Source organism: Diadema setosum, chromosome 21 (assembly GCF_964275005.1).
Source record: "Diadema setosum chromosome 21, eeDiaSeto1, whole genome shotgun sequence".
Taxonomy (NCBI): domain Eukaryota; kingdom Metazoa; phylum Echinodermata; class Echinoidea; order Diadematoida; family Diadematidae; genus Diadema; species Diadema setosum.
In genome coordinates this window covers 15,690,128-15,714,047 of record NC_092705.1, presented here as the reverse complement: position 1 = coordinate 15,714,047, position 23,920 = coordinate 15,690,128, and the positions used below count along the sequence as shown (strand labels likewise).

The 23,920-nt window shown below is 40.2% G+C and overlaps 3 protein-coding genes across 4 annotated transcripts in view; 1 reads left to right on the top strand and 2 right to left on the bottom strand.

The window, feature by feature from the left end:
* The window catches only part of LOC140244352 (bone morphogenetic protein 1-like), a 37,871-nt gene extending 23,470 nt beyond the window's left edge, over nucleotides 1-14,401 (top strand). Inside the window, exons 11-16 of the mRNA XM_072323995.1 lie at nucleotides 2,722-2,847; nucleotides 10,551-10,676; nucleotides 11,632-11,767; nucleotides 12,428-12,681; nucleotides 13,644-13,839; nucleotides 14,266-14,401. Of these exons, the coding sequence (XP_072180096.1) occupies nucleotides 2,722-2,847; nucleotides 10,551-10,676; nucleotides 11,632-11,767; nucleotides 12,428-12,681; nucleotides 13,644-13,839; nucleotides 14,266-14,401 (974 nt within the window). The remainder of the gene's footprint in view (nucleotides 1-2,721; nucleotides 2,848-10,550; nucleotides 10,677-11,631; nucleotides 11,768-12,427; nucleotides 12,682-13,643; nucleotides 13,840-14,265) is intronic.
* LOC140244552 (uncharacterized) lies at nucleotides 5,710-9,204 on the bottom strand. Its single transcript, XM_072324177.1, has 3 exons — nucleotides 9,054-9,204; nucleotides 8,149-8,313; nucleotides 5,710-6,798 (listed from the first exon to the last, which is right to left on the bottom strand). The coding sequence occupies exons 2-3, from the start codon at nucleotides 8,305-8,307 to the stop codon at nucleotides 6,649-6,651; spliced, it is 309 nt and encodes a 102-aa protein (XP_072180278.1). The 5' UTR covers nucleotides 8,308-8,313; nucleotides 9,054-9,204; the 3' UTR covers nucleotides 5,710-6,648.
* A 3,406-nt stretch (nucleotides 14,402-17,807) lies between the features above and the next one.
* Nucleotides 17,808-23,834, bottom strand: LOC140244755 (uncharacterized protein YwbO-like). 2 transcript variants are annotated; one of them, XM_072324374.1, is made up of 6 exons: nucleotides 23,655-23,834; nucleotides 21,620-21,739; nucleotides 20,603-20,699; nucleotides 19,934-20,114; nucleotides 19,019-19,181; nucleotides 17,808-17,983 (listed from the first exon to the last, which is right to left on the bottom strand). In XM_072324374.1, exons 2-6 carry the CDS (start codon nucleotides 21,723-21,725, stop codon nucleotides 17,853-17,855), a joined length of 678 nt encoding a protein of 225 aa, XP_072180475.1. In that variant the 5' UTR covers nucleotides 21,726-21,739; nucleotides 23,655-23,834; the 3' UTR covers nucleotides 17,808-17,852. The 2 variants fall into 2 exon arrangements, with proteins under 2 accessions (XP_072180475.1, XP_072180474.1); XM_072324373.1 differs by having other exon boundaries at nucleotides 21,620-21,734.
* Nucleotides 23,835-23,920: the final 86 nt, after the last annotated feature.

The following is a 23,920-nucleotide window of genomic DNA, read 5'->3' as shown; positions in this document are numbered from 1 at the left end:
AATCACAACTTATTGATTTGACAAACTCCTCGATTATGCAGGAGGCTCCATGCTACAAAGGAGCTTTTCTTTCATGTCCTGACTAAATGCGATGTATTATGAACATGATGAAAACCTCCCTGATTTGTGGGAAACAACATCACCTATTGAGATGCATATTGTATACGGGTACCTCCTTGAACACACGCTCCTTGCAGCCTTCATGAGATCGATGTGTCGATGTTGGCAGCCATGTGATATTATATATATATATATATATATATTTTTTTTTTTTGTTTAATCATGACTTTATTCAAGTTCAAGAAAGTGTGAGAATAACAAGTATACAAAAGAACCAGGTCCACCGTTTCATTCAAAACGAATGGCAGGTTTAGACACGTACATGGGGGTACAAAACAACAATATTAGAGTTTACATTATTGCAACCCATATCACACATAAAATATCAAATATTACCGGTGATCAATACATATACTATTTCTGTGTTACAATAACAGCAGTGATGTAGTTATCATCCACAGTATTAATACAATAATCCCCATTAAAATATAATATAATGAATTATACATATATATATATATATATATATATATATATATATATATATATATATATATATATTTATGTTGATGCACCAATAAGGACCAATTCCAATGATCTCGGTGATGTATTTCTAAACGCATTTAAAGGACAAGTCCACCTTCATATACATGTGGATTGAATGAATGCAGCAATATTTGTAGAACACATCAGTGAAAATTTGGGGAAAATCGGACAATCCGTTCAAAAGTTATGAATTTTTAAATATCTGCACAGTCTTCTGGATGTCAAGACTACTAGAGTGTATAATGGTATAATGTCACATGCGTACAACGATATGAGGAAAATATAAGGAGAATTTCACAAAATTTTACTTTTTGAAAAAAGTGCACATTTCCTCGACTCGTCGCTGACGTATGTTAAGGGTAATATTATTCCCCCTTGCCTTCGGAAAGAGGAAAGTCAAGTGTTCTTTTATTATGCGAGAAAAGTGAAAATATCTTGAATTTTCCTTATACTTTCTTTATATCGTTGTACACAAGTGACATTACAAGCTGTAGTAGTCTTCTCATCCAGCAGTGACTAAGCAGAAACTTCAAAAATTCATAACTTTTGAGCGGATTGTCCGATTTTCCTCAAACTCTTGCTGATGTGTTCTATTAATATTGCTGCATGCACTCAATCCACATGTCTATGAAGGTCAACTTGTCCTTTAAAATTCATCAGGGACAATAACTTCCGTTCAGCAGAATCACCAGCTGCAGAATATTGGTCTCCGCTGCTGTGCGTTCATGTCTGTCCATATATAGTGTTTACGCGATTATGACGACATTTTATTGCATTTTTTTTTTTACAGTAGATTTACATTTGCTCTGTAAAATTAAGAATAAAAGAAGAGAGAAGCTGCGCTCTTGTCATCCGGCTCGAGCTGGCTGAAATAGAGCAATCTCAAACAAGCTGAAGTGATTTTTTTCCCCTGTCAAATTGAACAGAAGGAAACGAAAAGTTATAGAATTCCACACTTCTAATATTATGTTGTTTGCTATAGTCTTGATGCATGAAGTCATGATTGATATAGCATCCACGGGAACGAGGAATATACAGTGTACATGTATGGACAATCTAATTGGAATATCGACTCCAATTTGCAACTTCAATATCATTCTTATTCAAATACACACGTTCAAGCTACATGTCTGGAGAATTCACTGTGTAGGAATGTGCTTCTATCTGTTTTTATTTTCAGTTGCCACATGCATGTCCCAAAAGGGTCATCTGGGCCCCGCCCATTTCATAAAAAGTTGATAAGATAGCAACTCTTGCTGGAATGGCAATTGTCATAGTAACGACAAGATTCCAGCAAGAGTTGCCATCCTAACATCTTTTATGAAATGGGGCCCAGATCTTGATAGATTTTGTACCAAAACTGGCACGACACAGGAGAGATATCAAGAGACCATCAGCATCGGCACGGAGTGGTTGGCAAAGTAGTCAATCATTACAAAAGAGCAAACTATACTACGTACAGTACATGGCTACAATACTGTACATTCAATCATAAAAATCACATTATATCTGGACAGCAGCACACGCAGACAGGTGTATACATTATGCTATGATGAACTCAATACATACGTTTAAAATATGTTCTCAATAACAAGACAAACCCCTTGAAATGTTTTAAAATTCATGAAAATAGATGATTAAACGCAAAATAACATTTATCATAGCATACATCTCTTTTCCACTTTGCAAGGGTACCTCTGTATACGGTATTATATTTGTAAACTTATATTTACTAATATGCACTTACATGAACTGTATCACTATACGCACACGTGGATATACGCACAGACGCATACACACACGAACAGACAGACGCACTTGTAAACATTTATGTACACTGACATAAAAGCAACACACTGTCAGGAGGCTTATACAATGAATATTTCATGATTGTTAAGATGAATTATGATGAAAAATTCTCATTAGCATGAAATGAACAAAAATTGAGCTCTGACCAAAAAACAAACAAACAAACAAACAACACCCCAAACTAACAAACACTAAACAAACAACTAGCTTTAATGAGTTCTACAATATTGCTCGTTTGTTGCTCTGGGAGAATTCAAAGCTTCCATATACTAGTAATAATCCTATCTCTTGTCTGTTCCCTTTTAGATGTTGATGAATGTCAACGTGACAACGGAGGATGCTCGCATATATGCGTGAACACAGTCGGTAGCTTTCACTGCGCATGCCCTATAGGCTACCATATATCGCCCGACAGTTCGACCCAGTGTGTAGGTAAGTGGAAAGAGTAGCTCGTTGAGCTTCACGAAAAAACCAAGCAGATCACAACACACCCACATATACACACACACACACACACACACGCACGCTGATAGATACCATAATAAAGATAGATAAAGAAATACGCTCGAACACCCAAAATCAGGGTCAATATATTACGATTGCTTCCTAATTAAGTTGCGTAAACGTACCCTAAATTTACAACATGGATCTACTAAACGAAAAGGGGGGAGGGGAACAAGTGTAAACAAACTGGTGAACGTTTAAAATGACGCATACTTATATGCGACTTTACAGCTCTTTCTGCCCGTAGCACATCCTCTAAGCATTGTAATCGCGAAACATTCAGCTACAAAACCAGCCAGGTAGACTTTAAAAAATCTCATGCTTGCCCATTCGCACATCAATACTGAAGATCTACTGAGGAATCCATGTCCGTGTCTTCGCTGTCCTTTGATGGGTGCAAAGTTGCGTGGACCGTCGCGACGGCAACGCGCAATGCCTCCCTCAGGCTATCTCGTAACGCCACTGCTCCATCTCTTTTAACAACACGTCGGAAGACATCAGCATCAACGGCCTGTAACCATGACAACAGACCCTTGACGTCATCGTAGGTGACATTCGCCGTGTCGAAGTTGTCTCCGAGTCCGTGACCAACGGCATCGCTGAACTCCTGGAGTTCGCTAAACATCGATTCGCTCAGGGCGAGTCTCCGCAGGATAGCTTTCCTTGCCCTCTGCCTCAAGTTGCTCAGCGACCCTGCCGCGTCGAAGTCGGAATCGCTGGGGCCGCTCTCTTTCGTCGATTCGGTCGACGAGGCGTCGTTGAGTCGTCGCCGCGTCGTCTGACACTTTCTGTTTACTCGACGATCGACGAGCCTGTCGTAAATTTGGAAAAACTGCCACGTGTACGTTGACAAGACTTCTTTATTACCAAGCCGCGATGGAAGCACAACAGACTGATGAAACGAGTCTCCGTATTGTGCCTTTGCAGTTACGCTTTTGCTTTTAGCGGCATCGGTAGATGTTCGAAGGAAGTTACTTCTTTTAGTGCATGACATTGATTGGTAAATAGTGCTGGTAGATTCATTGCTTCTGTCAGCTTCTGTAGTAAAGGTATCATTAGCAGAAAGAGATTGCACCGTGGTCACGCGTTGTTCGTCTGAAAGAGATCTAGCAGACAGCCTCTTCTCCTGCCCCGAATTACTTTGCGTTTCACATCCGTTGCCATCTGCAGAGAACTCATTTTCATGTTCTGTAGCTTCTTCCTCTCCGGCTAACGTCTGCGACTCGCGGAACTCGTAATTGTGATCCTCTGTTTCAGTGGTCATGGCTCTCCTTTCATATTTTTTCATACCTGTCCCTGAAGATGACATGACAAACTCCGTCTGATAGCCATCGACGTGCGATGATGGCAGAGATGAGCCTGCTGGGGTGTCAAGGTATTGCTGCCGCAGCCCGCACACGCTGTCGCTGAGGTGGTTGAAGTCGTCGTGGAGATTTGCCAGACGACGTTCGACGCGACAGCACTGTTCGACATGATCGTCGAGATGTGACGTCAGCTCCGATGTCCGTCGCCGAATTGCCGATAGGTCGCTCTGCATCGAGTCGAGGCGGTGTTCGAGGCGTTTGTAGTTCTTCTTTAGCTGCATCCAGTCGCTGATGATCAACATTCTCTCCTTAAGCGGGATCTCGTCCAACCCGAAGCCGCTGAAAACCGACTCCGAGTCAGATTCGGCAAGCGAATTCATCTTCAGCGACCTGCCTCATTAGATGTCGCTGTAAGTCTGCAAACAGCACGTTACATCCCCAGGAATGTAATCTCACGATGATTTTTAGAAGCAGCTGTCGCTCCATCTCGACATGCAGACTAACTTATAGTCTCTGGTTAATAGTTCATGCAAACGCAATTGGCATGCAAATGCAGTTTACTATACTACTGCCTGTTTAATTTTTCATGGCATGGCGCGCGCCTTCTTCAGCGCCTGTACGCCTCTGTGCGCAAGCAGTAAAGTGTGTGCGTCAGATGAATGCTTGCCATGGCACACAACTTCCTGTCTTGAATGGCTAGTTTTCAGTGGAACACCTGTCTCACTGAGATAATGTTTATCTCTTTTTCCATCTCGCCTCTTTCTTTTTCTTTCTCCCTCTTACTCTGTCCATCCCTCTGTCTCTTTGTTCTTTCCCCATACGTAAACACACACACACACACACACACACACACACACACACACACACACACACACACAGAGTGAGAGACAAACACGGTCTCTCTCTTTCACTCTCTCTCTCTCTCTCTTCCTTTCCTAGTCCCATTTTGTCTTTATTCTTTTCCACCTGTCTATCTCTTAATGCTTTTTTTCTTCTCTCTGCTATTACACTCCTCCTGTTTTTTTTTCCCACTTGGTTGCTTTGCTTTCTCCCCTTTTTTTTCTTTCCCGCTCTTTCTTCCTTACTTCATATTAATATATGAATATATGAAATATAAATGTGCATGTAAATATCTGTAAATAAGCTGCATCATAATGCATGCTAAATAACATTCGAATGGACGTCATAACGGTAAATACACACAGTCTGCAAGAATCTTCAGCTAACCGAAGGAGGCAGACTTAACAAGAAGAAGAAGAAGAAGAAGAAGAAGAAGAAGAAGAAGAAGAAGAAGAAGAAATAGGTACACTTGCCGGGATGCCTTAAAATCATTACCAAAGCCTTACATCATCCATGTTTGTGTTAAAGTACAGTGATATGATATAAACATAGACATTAACATTTGGAAAATGCGGGTTGGGGTCTTTCATCTCTTCACGTTGTATATAGACCGTAAAGCAACAGACAATACAGCTGCATACGGGATTTTATTCTAGTTTTTATTCTAAATGCAATGTTGGGTTCTCCTGTGAAGGATGAACATCCACATTTTTTCTAGTATTTTAAAAAGAGAAGAGCTAAAACTATTAGGAGGAACACGATCAAAGGCGAATATAGTTTTTGTTTTGTTTTCTTCGCAACCAGTTTCATGATTTCAGTATACCCGAGATCAAGAGTGTGGAGTATTGTGATGAACTGGTCATCATGTTACAAGTATAACAGATAAGATTTGATAGCTAATAAATAAAATTGACACGTTCTTTTGTTCGCATTATACAAGGCGCCATAGTAATCGACAAACAAAGTACACTTATCAGGAATTTCTTGATTTGAGTGCTTAAGGAAAAAAAACCCCGAATGCATGGATGGCGTCATTCATTCCGATTCGTAAGGTTCAAAAATGCAGAAAGGTGTGTGTGTGCGTTTGTGTGTGTGTGTGTGGGGGGGGGGGCAAACATGGGAACCCTGTCGTTTGCAAAATTGAGATTTCTGTTCCAAACCATTTTTTGCCAATTCTTTACATCACAATGAGGAAGGGCTGTAGCAAAGTCTGTCCCATCGTATTTAAATCTACCAGTCAAATTATTTTCACCTCATTTTCATCAATTCTTTATCCTGACTTATTTCCTTTAAAATCATATTCAAAATGGTAGAAAAAACGAAAAGGAAAAAATAATTCAGTTTTCGTCTATCTGTAGGTTCAGCACTTTGCTGTCACTACGTACTGTACACTGCATAGAAGCAAATAGAAGAACTATGATGAATGGCTAAGAATACATCATTTCACTGTTTCAGTGATGTTCCGCCATTAATATGAATTGCACTTTGTCATAACAACGTCACAATGAGGGTCAAGTCCATATAAGGTCAAGATGACGTATCATTGATTGGCGTTGGTACTCTGGCAAGCCGATCGTTGCCATAGCTACATGGTAATCCAGCTCTTGGGGTAGAAGAGGTCCCTCTCCAGAGGTTTGACGGGTTTCCTTGCCTCCTCCTTCAGTTCATCCAGTCTTGCCTTAATCTCTTCCGCCTTGTGCCGCATGACGTCCAGCTGGAGCTCCGTGGTAACCAACTGAATCAGGAAAAATATGGTAAAAGTGAAAAGCGGTGTAAACACTGAAGATGTTTGTCTAGATGGAAAACGAGAATTATCATTATGACAAAGATGATGTTGATAACCCCTCTAGTCATAATGATAAACAAATAAAAATATCCCAACTATAAATCCTAACCAGGCCTGGCCTTTTTTGGCTGTTCTGTGGTCGGGGGAGGGGAGGGGGGGGGGGATGGTGGGGTGATTGAATCAACCCCCCCCCCCCCCCCCGATGGGCGGTGAGTTGGCTCAGTCGGTAGCGCGTCTGCCTTACGATCACGCGGCCCGGGTTCGAACCCGAGTCTGGACTGAGCAATGTTGTGTGTAAACATACCGTCCCCTCTAGCAAGAGGCAAAACACTCTGTCCCTCGGATAGGACATAAAATGGAGGTCCCGTGTATGAGAGAGTCACAGCTCATGCACGTAAAAGATCCCGCTTCATTCATTCATCGCAAAGAGCAGGGTGTCCAACCCGGTGAAGTGGCCCCACCCCACATCCAACTGGACCCCATGGAAGACCAGCTTAGTGTAGCTGAATATGGGCTATCCAGCCATCTTCACAGATGGAACATGAACAACAACAACAACAACAACAATCTCAACCGTCGATCGAAAATTGGCAAGTATTTACGCGTGGGATAATATATACCAAACTTTAACAAAATGAAATTTGAATTTCTTGAATTCTATATTAGAGTTACCCAAGTAATAAGGCTAATATAATATGCGTGAAGTCACATGTTTTGCTCTAAACCTGAAATAAAGCTCCTATGTAGAATCCTAATATTTGGTGTAAAAATTCTTTGTAGCATTCCTAACAATGCACTTGAAGAAAAGTTATCAAAATTAATTTCCTATGTATTTTGCTGTCATATGAATTTCTTGTGTATTTCTTTGTTTTTCGACCTTTTGTTCTTGTTATTTATCGCAAAAAAAAATTATCACAGTACCTTTTTCAAGCATATTTATGCAGAAATGAATTGATTTCAGCCAATGAAAGTGAATATAATCACATCTTTTTGAATAACGTGAGAAAAAAGTCCATTTGTATTTACTTTGTACACAATATCACGTTTTGAGCTATTTTCGGTCTGGCAAGCATGTATGTGTGGTAACTGTGTGCCGATTTTCGCGAAAATGGTGTCACAAGATGTGCGAGACTTGAAAGTAAAAAGTCAGCGAGCGGCGCGGTCAAAAATTTTCGTGCGGCGGAATGGTCGTGGAACATGTTGGGGGGGGGGGTTGATTCACCTCCCCTCCCCCCCCCCCCTTTTCGGGTTAAAATAATTATAATGAATTTAACATTTTCCAGAAGCTCAAGCTCTTACTCTCAAGAGACGAGTGTTCATGTAGTTGAACTGCTCATGGATTTCATCTTGTACTTGGTCAAACTCTGCCTGGACGTTGTTGAACTTTGCCTCTCTCTCTTTAGAGCGGTCTTCCAGGTCTTTCAGTGCACGCTGAGTCAAGTCGGTGAACTTCATCATGAAATACTATTTTGAGTGAATGCGTGAAAAGCAGACAGCACATAATCAGTCATAGTGATTTTGGACGTTGTTATCAATGTAGTTGCTCACTATATTAAATCGTAGCATGATTATATTGCGTCATAACGGCAAACGGCATGTTGCCACTTTCATATCTACTGTAGATAGCCCGTTAGAGTACATAACGAAAGCCAAACACTGAGAGTCCCTATGATAACATACATAGACCTACAACTTCTACATTCTCACGAATGGGACAGTAACTGTACACAACCACAGTGTCAACTGTGACTGATGTGGTTAGCGATGACTCATATTCTATATAATTACGTTATCCATCAATCAAGTTATGAACTTCCAGCTAGGATTGTTGTCTTTTAGGCCCATCTTGTTGCCACATGAGCACACTTCTTTCAAGTTGAACATAATAATCATTACAGAAATTATCATCGACGGATTATCCAGTCTACGCCACCGTCTTTTTAAATCCCTACATCATTCCACATGCGTTGTTATTACATATGACAGTTTTCAGTGCCATTGTTTACCTCACCTATCTTTCCTTCAAATTGCTTTGGTTTGGGTTTTGATCTAAACGAGGAATATCCCTGAAATAACTTATGTAGCATTTCACTTAGCGTGATGAGTAGCGAACGACACTAATTTGAAAGGTGATTCAAGCGTATATAAGAAACTTAAATCATATATCAATATAGACTACGCATTAAATACCAAACAAAACTCACTGCCTACGCCACAGGTTGGATCCCATTGAATTCGCTTTCTTGTATATGGAAACGTCCACGTACTTAAAATGGACGTGAAATGTTACTGCAGATCAAGCTGCGCACAGGTAACACGTTTGCTGGGAGTCGATCGTCGGTAGTATACACCACTAATATTATTTTCACGTACTAGTATATAAGGTTACTAGTATTGATGAATTAGGCTTCCGGATATTATAATGCCGTTTTGGTTGCCATGCGTACGGGACGCGGCGCGCACATGCAATCAATAACATGTTCTCATTAGCCAGGAAGGGGATGACATCACAATCGCGCAAGCTTCTGCCCCACCCTACTCTTGAAATTGACTCCATTGTACGCAACCCTGACAAAAGGCAAAATCTCTCTTGACTGCATGCCAGCCTTAAATCAATCCGCTCTCTTTCTAATTTTTTTTTTCATCAGCTTAACAAAATAGTGCTCCTAAAGACGTTGTAAAAGACAATAAATATCAGAGTCTTGATTAAAATCTACGTATTCCATACCGATGTAATCCTATGTTGAGTATAAATCTCCCTTTTCTTGCCTAGTTTCTTTTTATATTGCCTTCAAGATAACACTTAGTAGGAACATGATTAATGTGACAATGATTATTATCCCATGTTTACGTTGATAGCAATCATGATTAGAGCTTTTTTTCTTTTGAGCATTAACGTTTTTTTTTTTTTTTTATTTATTGACGCTCTGTATCTGAGGGGTCCACATTCTGCAAGCTTTGTCTTTTTAGTGGGTCCCTCCATTTTTCGAAGTTTGTTATGTCATTTTCATCATTTCAGTTTCATGACAACGTAACCATGCAGACATAATTACCATAAGGTTTTACAATTATTTTGTATAGTATCACTCTTCTCATTTTACTAGTTTGGCTTCTGAAACCTTATTCTGTTACAAAAAAAGAAAAAAAAAAAGAAAAAAGGTGACCCAATGTCTTGGTTCTCGAATGTACGAATGTCTAAGAGTTTACCCGATCACTGTTGCTACGACGTCGTAATCGTTTGTTGTTTGTTTTTAAATACTCGATTATTCATAATCGATAATCGGTAAATCGGGTAATAGGAGTATTCACCGATCTTACGCGCTAGAGTGAATCTCATGGATCTTGTTGGAAAAATACGATTGCAAGGGTACAGTCGGTTGTCACGTAACGTTCTACCTATCAACCATTGTTCTGAACGGGAAGGGCTCCTCTGGAATAAAGGGCGCGTATCATACGATCGAAATTACTTTACAATTTCCATCTTAAAATGATATAAAAGCAACTGATTTTCTTGGCAAATCGCGTCAACCAGACAAGTTCTTGTCAGACCCTTTGGATATACTGCAAGCAAATTCCAAATGTTGGAAGATTAATTTCTAACCCTTCTGAGGACTATGTTTTATCTTTGATACTTCGTTGAAATTAACGGAAGGCTACCGTCCTTCTCTCCTAAAATCGCTAACTCTTTGATTAACTTGCAGACACGAACGAATGTGAGCATCGAGGCACGGACGTTTGTGAGCAACACTGTCATAACATCGTTGGGTCGTTCATGTGTTCCTGCGAACCCGGGTATGTTCTCCACGAAGACGGGCAACACTGTCAAGGTAAGAATCGTCACTCGGGTCTGTGTCACGTGGGTTATAAGGGGAGGGGCTCGTGTTCCCGCCAGCATCATGATAAGCAACATGTCTATTACACGTGTAGTTGAATATCGCTTCACATTCCTTTACCCTCATACTTTGTTTCCGCACCCCCTTATCTATTTTTAACATGTCACTTTAGATAATTTGATAGACTGTACTTGTAGATCGTATATGCCATTTTGTTCAATTAGATTTTGGTCTTAGGTAAAGTTTCTCACTGTTTCTCATTGTTTACCTTCGAAAAGTTAACTTTACCGCTCAATGAGCAACCGCACTTAATAGATTCATGGATTTTCCCTCTATCATGATGAGGACAATGTACCAATGTTCAATGATGTCTTTGTAAGATAAAATACCAGACGGAATTCAAAATTAATCAGTCTCGTCCACCTTAACCCTTTTCCTACGAAATTGGTATACTTCGTTAAAAGAATCGAGTAAGTAAAAGTGAAAGAATCGAGATTAGGCACCTCGCTATTCGTGAGAAATTTGGTTGATATTTGACTTCTGATATTGAAAATTTTACAATTATTCCTGTTTCCATCAAAACAGAGTGCAAGAGTTCGCATCACATTCTACTGACTGAAAAAGCGATGATCCAAATATATATGACTGGAAGGGGGACATATAGAGGTCAAGACTGGAAAGCACGGGCTTAATCTGCTCGCAACTCTCTGTCGTAAAGAAAACAAACATGCAGAACCAATAATGCCAATCAGCCTATATCGAAAACACCGAAATATCCAGTAGGCCCTACTTCAAACGTAATTCGTCAGAAAGGGAAGAGAGGAGGGAGAGAAAGAAAGTGAGAGAAAGAGAGGAAATGAAAGAGAAGAAAGATGCATTAACAAGCTGAACTGTGTTTTTAGATTTAATGTCTCATTGATTACTATTTGACACTTCCGTGCATTGGCAGAAATACCCGGATGTGGGGGCCACCTACACGACGAAGAGGGTGTCATTACCAGACCAGACATTCCCGCCAACAATACGCACTCTGTCGACTGCATCTGGTTCATCAACCTGCAAAGCACTTCAGGGATCACGTTCAGGTGAGTGCATGTAGTGGCCTGTTCAGAGTGTGGGATGGTGTATGTGTGTATGTGTGTGGGAAGGGGGGCGTGTGTGTATGACAGTTTTATGGTGTGATGGTGTGTATTTATGTGTATTCGTGTAATCTATAATACTGTGTTGTTATGGTGTTTATTTGTATGTTCGTGTAATATGTATGTGCGTCATATTTGGCTCCCTTCGAAAGAAGATCTCAAAGTTACTTGACTTCAGGGTCACTCGAATGAGATATTTTGACCTCTACTCCGGACCTCTGGGTAAGCTTCTGGGATCTGCTGATATCATTTGTCCGTAATCAGCATTTGCCAACTGCTAATAAGCAGTCTATTAGAACTTTACTCAAAAGCTTGAATGTTGACATTTTTTTTTTCTAAATTTGTATTGACCAGACAGTTGTTATGTTCCATTTCATATTCGGTTGATCACTTATCATGCATATAGTATGATTACTCGTTTACAGACTACAGGGTTGGGTTACGGTTAAGATGAACACCAAACCGAACGAAAAGAAAAAAGAAAGTAACAAAGACATGAACTATGCATGCAACAACCAAGCCTGCCATGGTAGTGGGTTATGTAAACATGAATCTGTGATATGGATGAGTGTATATGAAATTATCATTTTTATTATTTTGGCTCAGACTTGACATTTATGACTGGCCGGTTAACAGCGACTGTCCGGATTATCTGGCTATCCGAGGGGAGAATGCTGTATCCGGACACCTCTCTCGGATATGCGGGGAGGGCGATAATGAACGCGTCTATAACACAACGTCCAATCGCATGATGATTCACTACAACTCGGATTGGCCGCATGAGGGCGGTTTCGTCATCGAGTACCGCGCGGCGGAGACGTCACGTGGTACAGGCAGAAAGTGTGGTGGTGTCCTAAATGGTACGTAATGCTCATTTATCTCAAAATATGAGAGATATATATTCCTCTGAAGAGGAATATATATGCAAATTTGTTGGATGTGTTACATGAAAATCTATATAGCACATGCAGTTAATCCAGTTAAATATTCTTGTTTACTACAATGTATTTAAAGTCTGGATGATTGATTGTTAAATGGTGACATCCAGTAATGGGTTGTTAGTCAACTGTCTCAAAGTCAAACTTATCAATGTAATTCAAAAGTGTGATTGTATCACCTCAGAAAAGAAACTTCGCATACCATATCCACACACAACATTGCAAGAGAAGAAAGATCTGTATTTCCCTGCAAAATAAAGTTCCAAATCAGCTGAAAAAAAAATGATACTATTGATACGCAGTACAAAATTAATTGCATTTGAATGATGTACATGAACAACTTGGCATATGAGAATAAACTTAATCATTAGTTTACATAGTTTTTTTATTACATGTATGTATCCATGAGTTCCTTCGGGAAACTTAATCTGTTTTGTCAAACGCAAATTTTGTCCCATCATGAGTGCGCATGCAGCATGAACATTTCAAGACTGCATTAACCCTCCAGAAATATGCAGAATATATTAGCAAAACATGTATGTGCGAAAAGCATTACAGAAGATGAATGATAGCACTGCAACTTACTACGTCAAGCATTTTTTTTTTGCCATGAGTGGCATTATGAAAAAATAAGCACAAACCCGAAAATACACTTTGTTAATTTTGAAGACGAACTTGTGGTTTTCATTATTCCGTATTTGATACGTTATAGTATGTGTGCTTTCTTCGTTCATCCTTAAACTTACATTAGCCAGTCTTCTTCTTCTTCTTCTTCTTCTTCTTCTTCTTCTTCTTCTTCTTCCAGTGAACTAAATGTCGCTTTGAGTTGAGTTGAAAAACGTAATTCTTTCGCATAATTCTCGTATGGCATCACATCGTTGCAGGCACAGGAATAATCGAGACGCCGGATTTCCCCCACCCCTATCCGAATAGTCTGGAATGCGTGTGGCGGATTAACGGTTCGGTTATCCGCTTCCACTACCAAAAGTTCGATGTGGAGCAGGAGTCAAGCTGTCTCTTTGATTACCTCGAACTTCATGACGGACCGGAGAACGACGTAGAAAGCAAGCATATAGGAAGGTAGGTATTTAGCTAACTGGATGTCCATGTCAAAGTGCAGAAAATTGCCACCAAAAGGAGACATTTTCGTCTACTACCAAACCCATGAAAAGGACAAGATAGAATAGGCCAACTCCGACACAGATACTTTGGAAAGCGCTTACTTAGCGGTCGTCTGAGCTGTTACAACCAATCAGTGCGTTGACATGATTGATGCATTATGCAGAGTAAACAAAGGACAAAGAGTATTTAATACAATAATCAGACATGTTCCCTTCGCCCTTTGACAAAATGCCCGCCATTATCAGTAATTGTCATATTTCCTAATAATGAAGAATAATCATATCAGTGCTACATGCTCAAGTGTAGTGAATCCCTGTTCATTGAGATCACTCTATAGTCTTGATGATATTTGGACCTTCTTTTGCAAACAACAAAAACATCCAGGTTCTGCGGGTCGGCGCCTCCTCCGAGGGAGATCAAGCCCGCGACGGGAGAGCTCTGGCTGATCTTCAGGTCCGACGCCACTGTCAAGGGACAAGGTTTTCACGCGGTCTATGAAGTGGAGAATATAACTGAATGACCTGTGGCTGCGCCTCAACTGATAATTAATATCACTTTTTTTCTCTCTCTCTCTCCATCTTCTTATTAAACACTTGTTCCTTTTAGTGAAAAAAATACTTGCTGTTTAAACTCTGAAAATACAATGAGAAGATCGGTGCAAGACGCGTGTTTGTGAAAAAATCGTTTTAACAATAATACAAGGTTGCTAAACTGGTATTGATATCCAAAGTAAGTTAAGTAATGTTACGAGTCATGATATTAACCCTAAAGGGGCCGGGCTTTTTTGGCTATGCTCAGGCCGGGGGGGGGGGGGGGGGGATGGATTCCGCCCCCCCTGAGATCTCGGCCATCGGTGGCGCGATCGCAATGAAATTTTGCATGCGTGAGACCTGCGTCATAATCTACAAGATTGTGTCATAAGATTTTTTGAAACAATCAATTTCTAATTTTGATTAATTAATTATGCAAATTAAGCTCAAGATCATATTTTAGCCTAATTAAAAGCATTGAGAGTCTAATTTTTGGTCTGTAAATCTGTTGCAGCATATTCAACAATTGTACATCACAAAAACTTACAAAATTCATTTCAATTCTTATGTATTTTATTGTTTTCAGAATTTCTTATGTATTTCCTTGTTTTTCAACTTTTGTTTTTTCTTTGTTTTTTCATTGGAAATTTGTCACTGACCACTTTTCTACCATAATTAGCACAAAACTAATCAATGAAAGTGATTAATTGTAAAAATAATCAGGTTTTTATGACTTTCATGACAGAGCACTGCTTTCCATAGGAAATGTACACAAAATCACAAAATTGTGCCCGTTTTGGGGCGACAATCCGTTACAAAAATGGGCGTGGCTTCGCAAAAGTACGCGCGGACGTCGCAAATTTGGTCTCAAAAGTTGCGCGAGACTTGAACAAACAAAGTCAAGAAGCCTCACGACGAGGCCTTCTCGCGTAACAGAATTATAGTGTGAAACGTCGAGGGGGGGGGGGGGGGGGCGGATTCCGCCCCCCCCCCGGCCCTTTTAGGGTTAAACAAAATACATGTATGATCAAATGGTGATGACAATTGTGGGGGCGCTGTGACATAGTGGACAAGACTCCCGACTCCTGATCGGAGGACCCGAGTTCGAATACCGCCCAGTGCTTACGTCCTTGGACAACATGTTTTTACCCACTGTGTCCCTCTCGACCCAGGTATATAAATGGGTGCCTGGCAACTCTGGGGTAATAACAATAGCAGGCCCTCTGGTAAAGCAGTAGCAACACTGAAGACGCTACCCTGGTAAATAAGACCTTATCATTATATTCTTATCATTATTACAATTAACTACAGAATCAAAAGCAGGAGGCAAATTACCTCTTAATCTGCACTTAACGAAGAAGGTGCTAACCGAACGTTTCATATCTTCTCTAGTATTTTATTTATCAGATACTGATAGTATTTTAGTAATAAAAAAACTGCGGTCGATTGCTTGTATACAGTGTATACGATAATGTCCATGATGATAATGTTGATATTGATCACGACACGTGCTCAACCATGCGTTTTGAGAGTAGTTAAAAAGCTTTCCATATGAGTTCCTGAATGATCGAAGGAAGGATTGTGTAATGCAGAAATGTGTATGTGACCAAAACAGCCAAACTATCCACAAAATCATCAGTAGGTTTTCTGGTATTTCAGTAACTGGTGGAATAACCATCCATCACATTAATAAAATCATTACTGTAATGCTTTCATAAATTTGCTTTCAGACGATGAAAAATCTCTCTTGTGATCATTATTGCGATCTCTCTTTCAGAATCATTATTCTAATGAGGATATTTCTATAGTCTGAAAGCAAATTATTATTATTATTATTTTTTTTTTTGCTAAATCAAGGTCTGAAGATGGGTTCAAAATCATGCTTTTGCTCGAGTCTTTCCAACTGAAAGACTTGACCTCCAAAATATGATTGAGGATTCATTTACTTCCACGCCAAAACATGCAAAGATTATCAGATTTTTGTCACAATCGTGTTATTCTCTTATACATGCGGCTGGGTCGTCTTGGTATGGAGGAAAACCAAAAATCAACGTGATTCTCAGGGTATGTAATCGTACCTCAACTTAAACAAAATACCATACATAGATAGGTCTTCCATATGATGACAGTTTAATCATGTTGATTTAAGCTCTTTGAACGCGGTATGTATTTTGGGAGTCTACAGTATATGCATACTATTCTTTTGTACTTCAGCAACTCCTTTTCTATGTTTCGTTTTCTTACCACCAGAGGGTTTAATGATATTTGATATTGAATTCGTGAAGATTTCATTGGCTCCAGGATTTTGTTAGTCATCTTTTTTTCTCTCTCTTTTTGATCAATTGTTGATTATTACCTTCATAATAAAATGATTTTTTTTTTTTTTTTTTTAAGTGCCGCTAAATGTTATTTGTCTGGTACATGAATCGGAGTTGACAGTGAATGGATGTGACTGCGTGAATTTGATGATAACAAGTTTTATTCTTTTTCTCTTTTTGTGGATGTCATAAAAAAATCGGCCCTGCTGAAAAAAAAAGAGAAAGAAAGTAATAATATTATATCAACATACTACGTGTACGCAGAGGTGTGAGGGTTGCACCATACATCATTCTGTTCCACGATATTCTGATTCTGATAGGCCTGCATGTTTTAAGCCTAGTATAAGTTGACTCTGTATACATTATTCTAAGAACGAAGTTCGTGTAGGATTCAAGAGGTTGACAGGACAGAACACATTCACACGGACTGGCTGTGGGTTACTACCTGAAACCCACGGGGTTTTATTATTCAAGTACAACATACATTAACATAATGAAAGGAACTGGACACATAGACCCTTCTAGTATTAACACGATTAATACTGAGCATGATGCGCGACTATTTGTGAATATGTGTTCGTTCATTGTGTGTGTGTGTGTGTGTGTGTGTGTGTGTGTGTGCGTGTGTGTGTGCATAATAATCAACCATAATACACCTATGAATATCATTCGAAGATGAATAAAATACTATAGTAGAGGCCCCAAGTATAACACCTCACAGTCCGATTTAGGGATTGCAGGATATTTTACCTCGTTTGGCACAAGGGGAAAAAGACCTGGATGAATCACTGATATCATTATTATGTTTATTCACGACACATTAATCATTGCCTTGACGAAAGATGACACTGATGTCGATAAAATAGTTTCAATTCTCCCAAAAAGCTTAAATTTTGATTTTGCGGCAATGGTTACAGCGCCCTCAACATCTAACATGCCTAAAAGAAAAATTTGATATAACTTCAAGATAAACTGTGTTCCAGCGTGATGTCACGTAGTGTGGATTCGTCCAGATAGATTTTCCATCTCAGTGTTGCCCTGAATAACTGTCCTCATTTGTTAAACAGCGTCAGATAAGCTTCTTGGCGCCATAAACTGGTTGATGGATTGTGGATCCCACATGCTATAATTTCGGTTTGTCGAGTCGGCCATTCGGATGCTTTTCGGCTGCCCATCGGAAAGCGTCGATAAAGATCTCGGGCTCCTGCGCGCCGGAAAAGGCGAATCTTCCATTCATATAGAAAGTTGGCACGCCTGTGGAACAGGTGAAATTACTTGGATATACACATGGTAACTCAGAATCATGGTCTTCATAATGCTATCATCAACCGTCTATTTCATTTATTTGTTTTGTTTTGTTTTGTTTTTTGAGAAATGGGCCTTGAGGCACCCAATATGTTTTAAAAGCTCGTAAGTACATTGTATTAAAAATAAAGGTCTTTGCTTTGTTAAGAAAACATGCTCTCATCGGTCATTTGTTTATCTATTTATTTTTTTTTTGCATTTCTTCCCAATTATTAGTCTGAGGATTGTAAATACTGTACACCGCAGCCCCTACAGCCCAAACCCTGACGAAAGTATTCTGTGTCTTAGTTTTTTTTCTTCTTATAAAATACTCGAGTGATGAGGCCGCAATATTTACACTGCCTATTTCTGTGAGGCCCCAGAGCTGCTCAATTGATAAAAGTTTATTCGCCCGTTCATCGCACAAAATAATGTGTTTTTTGTCAAGTTTGAATTATATATATATATATATATATATATCGTCGGTTGAGAATGATAAGGGCGTTAAGAGTTGTCACTACACCCATAGGCCCGAATTCACGAAGGTGGTACAAATGAAACCATGATTTAAACCATGGACAAAAAGTCATGTATGGAACGCCAAGTGTCGCACGGAATATTTCGTTACGAAATTGGTCATTTCGTCGACAAAATGACCGTTTCATTAACGAAATTATCATTTCGTGGACGAAATGTTCATTTAGTTACAAAATGTTGTCATTTCGTTACAAAATAATCATTTCATCGACGAAATGACTGATTTCGTAACGAAATATTCCATGCGACACTTGGCGCTCCTTGGTTCTTGTCCACGGTTTAAACCATGGTTTCATTAATTTTGTACCACCTTCGTGAATTCGGGCCATAGTACTAGTACATTAATTGTATTCGAGACAACTTAAAGCCCTTCTCATTCTCAACAGACAATATATAATAGATTCTATCTTCACGGCAGCAGTATTAAAATCACTGTCACACTATTCGTATGCATCTTATTTTATTCACCTGTTACCCCGGTCTGGGTCCACTTTTTGGCGATGACTTTGGTTTTCTCGATATTTGTGGAGTCCTGGATGAAGGCACGGGCTGCCTCCCCGTCAAGACCAACGTCTGTTGCTATGGCAACAACCTCATCTAGACTTAGCGAGAGGCCATCGACGAATAGAGCCTGTTCACGAACGTGGGGAGAATGATCGAGACAGACAAACACGTCAAGGATGGATTCTTCGCCTGGCATAGTTTGCAAACTCTTCAGCTAGGTTTTCTAAACGTAGGCCTACATACTAATACACACACACACACACACACACACACCACTGAACTTGTCTCGGAAATGTATCGTGGCATGTTTTAGTTAAGGGTCAGATCGCGAAGATTTGTTAGTGTTTTCAACAAGACTGGTTTGTAATAGGTATAGACAGGAAATGATTTACATTATTTTCTTCTTTCCCTCTCCCTCTCTACCTACCTAAAACTGGCGTAAGACTCATTTGACTGGCAATTCAGTAAACAGTGGTGATAATCGAGTAATCGAAATCAATTTTGTCACACCTAATCAGATTCCTGTATCAAGAGCAGTGCGCTGCGGATCCTCTCCATGCAGCAGTGCCGATAGGCACGCAGGACTATGGGCAACCGTTTTATTCTCTACTTCCATGGCGTAAGACACGTTTGTAAGAGGAAATCGAACGCGTTTCCACCTAAGTTCCTTGTCGGTTTTAGAGGCAACCATTAAACACGTCTTCCACCTCCGGATCTCTTTCCACACGCGTCCCTCCATCTTCCTAATCATGCTGGTACCATATTAGGGTCAATGGAACCAGGGGGATATAATGTTACTATATATGCATTCATCACAGGGTGACAACATGAACGGTAGTAAATGAAGTGAAAAAAACACGATGTACCAACGGTACTCACGTGGAACAATCTCTCCTGGATTTCGCTCTGCACATCATCTCCAGGAGGTGTCTCCATACTCTTAGCGTACTCTAGGAGGGTATGTGCCTTGACAGTGTTCGGAATGACCGACGCAACTCTTCGGCCTCTTCCAACGTCAATCCCCACTGACTTCGCGGCCTCCACGATGTGCGGGGGTAAACTGCACGAGAAACTTGCAAATTTTAATCTCCATTTTTTTTCCTTTTTTTGTGGATACAATCTGACATGCATATTAAAATGCTTTTATGATTGGAGGAACATTTCGCACGTCAGCACTTACCTGACATTAAAGATATTATTATCTTATCTATATACATCCTGCTATATACACACTTGATATTGTTTAAATCAGAAAAAAAAAACCCCAGGAAAGAGTATTTTGGTATATAACACATGTAAGTTGTGACATTCCTCCCATAGGATATTTTGGTAACTTAGAGTGATTCTTTTTATAATCCGTCCTTGTTCATAGCGAAAGTGACTCCATCGCAGTGTACTACCAACGAGACCAAGTGGACCCTGGACGGGACGCGGGAACACTGTCTTGCCTGCCATCCTCATAAAATACATTCATTAAGACACCGTCGCTCCACCATCGAAGCTGCAGCTTGAAACTCTAATCACCATCTAAAGTGGGAAGGTGCTTACATGATTTTACCAGCTTCGACCGGTAGAGGTGTTCCGTCTTCCGGGGTGTTTGGGCGAAGGAGAAAGGGCTCCCACCGTACGGCAAACGAGTATTTTTCTGTAAGAAATAATGACATGCATGCGTATATAATATTTCTCGCAACAGGATAAATGTTCTCGCAGTATATAGCAAGCAATATCATCAGAGTAGTGTAAGTCGTCATCAAGTTATTATAACGTTTGCTCTGTAACATGACGTTTTTGTCCATAGAATTTTCGCAAATCATTTTTCCCCTTTGGTATACTATTCCAAATCATATTCTGACATTTATTTCTAAAGTGAAATTGCTAATGGTCTTTGAATTAATCGAGTGTTGTTCAAATTAGAGATGACCTTTTACCTGGGAGATGTAGATAAAATCAAGCAAGGCGCAAGACAAAACTCGACATACTTCCTTCTTAATTTTGTCGTCTATACTGACTAACCAATTCTACATTATTACATTATACCACCCTGCTTATGTAATGTAATGTAGGCTAGAGTTGTACAGGGAGAAGTTGAGCCTAAGGAAAAATCTCATTATCTGATACTGTGACATTATAGAGACCTTACGAATAGGCTTAAACTTGAATCTTGGGATCATAAACGTATCTACCACCTTCCGTGACCTTCTTACCGCCCAAGTTACGCGTTATACGCTACTCCCACAAATCCCAGCACATGAAGCAAACAAAATAATCATTAGATTTTACAAAAGGATATCAGTTCTTGCGTATAATGAAGCGTCATAAAATAACGTGGAACAATTTTGTAAATCACATTCTGAATCGGAAATGAAATATTGCTAGGACGCTTTTAAATTTAGATCACTTTTGTATTAAGATCAAAATCATGATATCTTATAGAAATTGTTTGACAGTGTTTGAGGTGTGGAACCCCAAGTACACCAGGAACTCTTGAAGTATTTCTATTCTACGCTTTAAGAACATAACACCGTTACTGCTATTATCGTATTTCGAAATCATCCACTTCTTTACCTGACATACTCCTCATCGCTTCTTCAAGTTTACGCTTCCCGATGTAGCAGAACGGACAGATGATGTCACTGATTACGTCAATGTTGATAAGTTGTTTCCCTGACATTTTGAAATCCTACACTGCAGACGACCAATGAGATTACATGATGTAAAAAGAAGACAAGACTGAAAGTGGAAATAAGTGAAATCGAAATATAAAAAAGGCAAAATCATTATTCTGTAAGTCTGATAAATACATGTATATTCAGCATAATTATTCGAATTTCGTGCTCATGCCTCAATAACATGCGGGGTTGTGTCTAAGAGCTACCAATGAGTGGTGTGGTTGCAACACAACAGCAGGACTGTGTGATCATTACAAGAATCCTACTAATTACTGTCCTGGGAAAAATACATTTCAGATGCCGCAACTCCTATTAAACAGTATGAGCGCATATTACTAGATTGTAAACAGCGATGACGTTGCAACCTTCAGACGTGCAAAACATTTTGCCATTGTCATGATTGTCATTACTGTAACTATCCTCTCCCCTTCTCTCTCTCTCTCTCTCTCTCTCAGAGGTGGTTTCTTAATTGTATCTGCATGAATTATCATATCAATGTATTGCATTTTTGTTTGTGAGTTGTGTAAGTCTACCCGTATAGCCACATATTCCATTATATACTTCTCTTACCTCCTAATTATGTACCTAACTGTTTCTATCCGGATATCTCACGTAGGTATGTCAAGTTTCCTATATAGATACGAAATTTTGTAGTAATAATAATAATGATAATAATAATGATAATAACTACAATAATGTTATCATTCGAGAAACATCGTTGCCCAAGAGCAAGCACTGTCAACGAATGCTCTGAAAGCCAAGATACAAAAGAGAGATGTGGATGCCGCATGCAGGATATGCCGAGAAAGAGACGAGACAGTGCAACATATTGTATGTGGCTGTAGTAAACTGGCGCAAAAAGAGTACAAAAGACGACATGACAAACTGGCACAAGTCATTCACTGGGATCTTTGCAGAAAACAAGAAATACCATGTGAGAGCAAATGGTATATGCACGAACCACAGAAAGTTTTTGAAAATGATCAAGTTAAAATCCTGTGGGATTTCGATGTTCAAACTGACAATGTCATCAGGGGCCGCGGAAGCGGGGGGGGCTGGGGGGCTGCAGCCCCCCACACTTTTGGTTCGTCCGGACGCCTGTGCTGGATGACCAGGGGCCGCGGAACGTTTTTCAGTGTGTGTGTGTGTGGGGGGGGGGGGGGGGTCTTGACCTTGCCACCCCCCCCCCCCCGTCCCCGGTCCCGCAGCCCCCCCCCCCCCCCCCCCCACACACACACTGAAAAACGTTCCGCGGCCCCTGGTCATCCAGCACAGGCGTCCGGATATCATCGTCGTAGAAAGGGCTCGACAGTTGTGCACGATCGTCGATGTCGCGGTACCGGGAGACAGCAGAGTAGCCGAGAAGGAGAAGGAAAAGATAGAAAAGTACCAAGACCTTGCCAGAGAACTTCGCCGCCTGTGGAATATGAGAACGAAGGTGATCCCTTTTGTCGTTGGAGGACTCGGAACAACGCCAAAGTAGCTGCGACGGCACTTGGGCGACGTTGGTGTGCCCGATCGAGTGCAAACGCTCCAAAAAGCAGCATTGCTGGGGACGGCGCGAATCCTGAGAAAAGTACTGGAAGTCTAAGGTTCCAGGATGGAACTTGACGTGATATTGGTCTCTAAGAGATATCTTATGAAGATAGAGATAACAATGATACATTTATAAAGCGCACTTTCCACAAACATACAAGTTCAACATGCGCTTTACCAGTGGATTATCAATATCAATGGAACAGGTGAGTTTGTAGAATTGTATATCAGAATTGCAGAAGTGGAACAAGAGCAATAAAATATTCCTAAATCTTATACACACAGTGCATTGTCCATATCTTGTTTTTTAGTTACCCGGACCTCATGAGTGTATAAATGGGATGAATAGGTGAATTCACACGTATATAAGGTATAGGCCTACTAATCAGACTTACCACCGGTTTCCATTACTATACGAACGGTTTCCGATAGTGTTTTTACTAACGGTTTTGTCAGTTAGGAATGACAGTCAACGCTATAGAGGCCCACAAAGCCTCCCCAGTATGTCCCTCTAAAATGTCGCACTCGGGTCCGTATAGCTGAAAATGAAGCCAAAAGCTAGGCGATGTGTGCAATTTCAGTTTGGGAACAAAGCTTGCTGAAACAAGGCTGCAAACGTATGGCTAGTGCACGCATAATACCAGCTCCAATATGCAAAGTA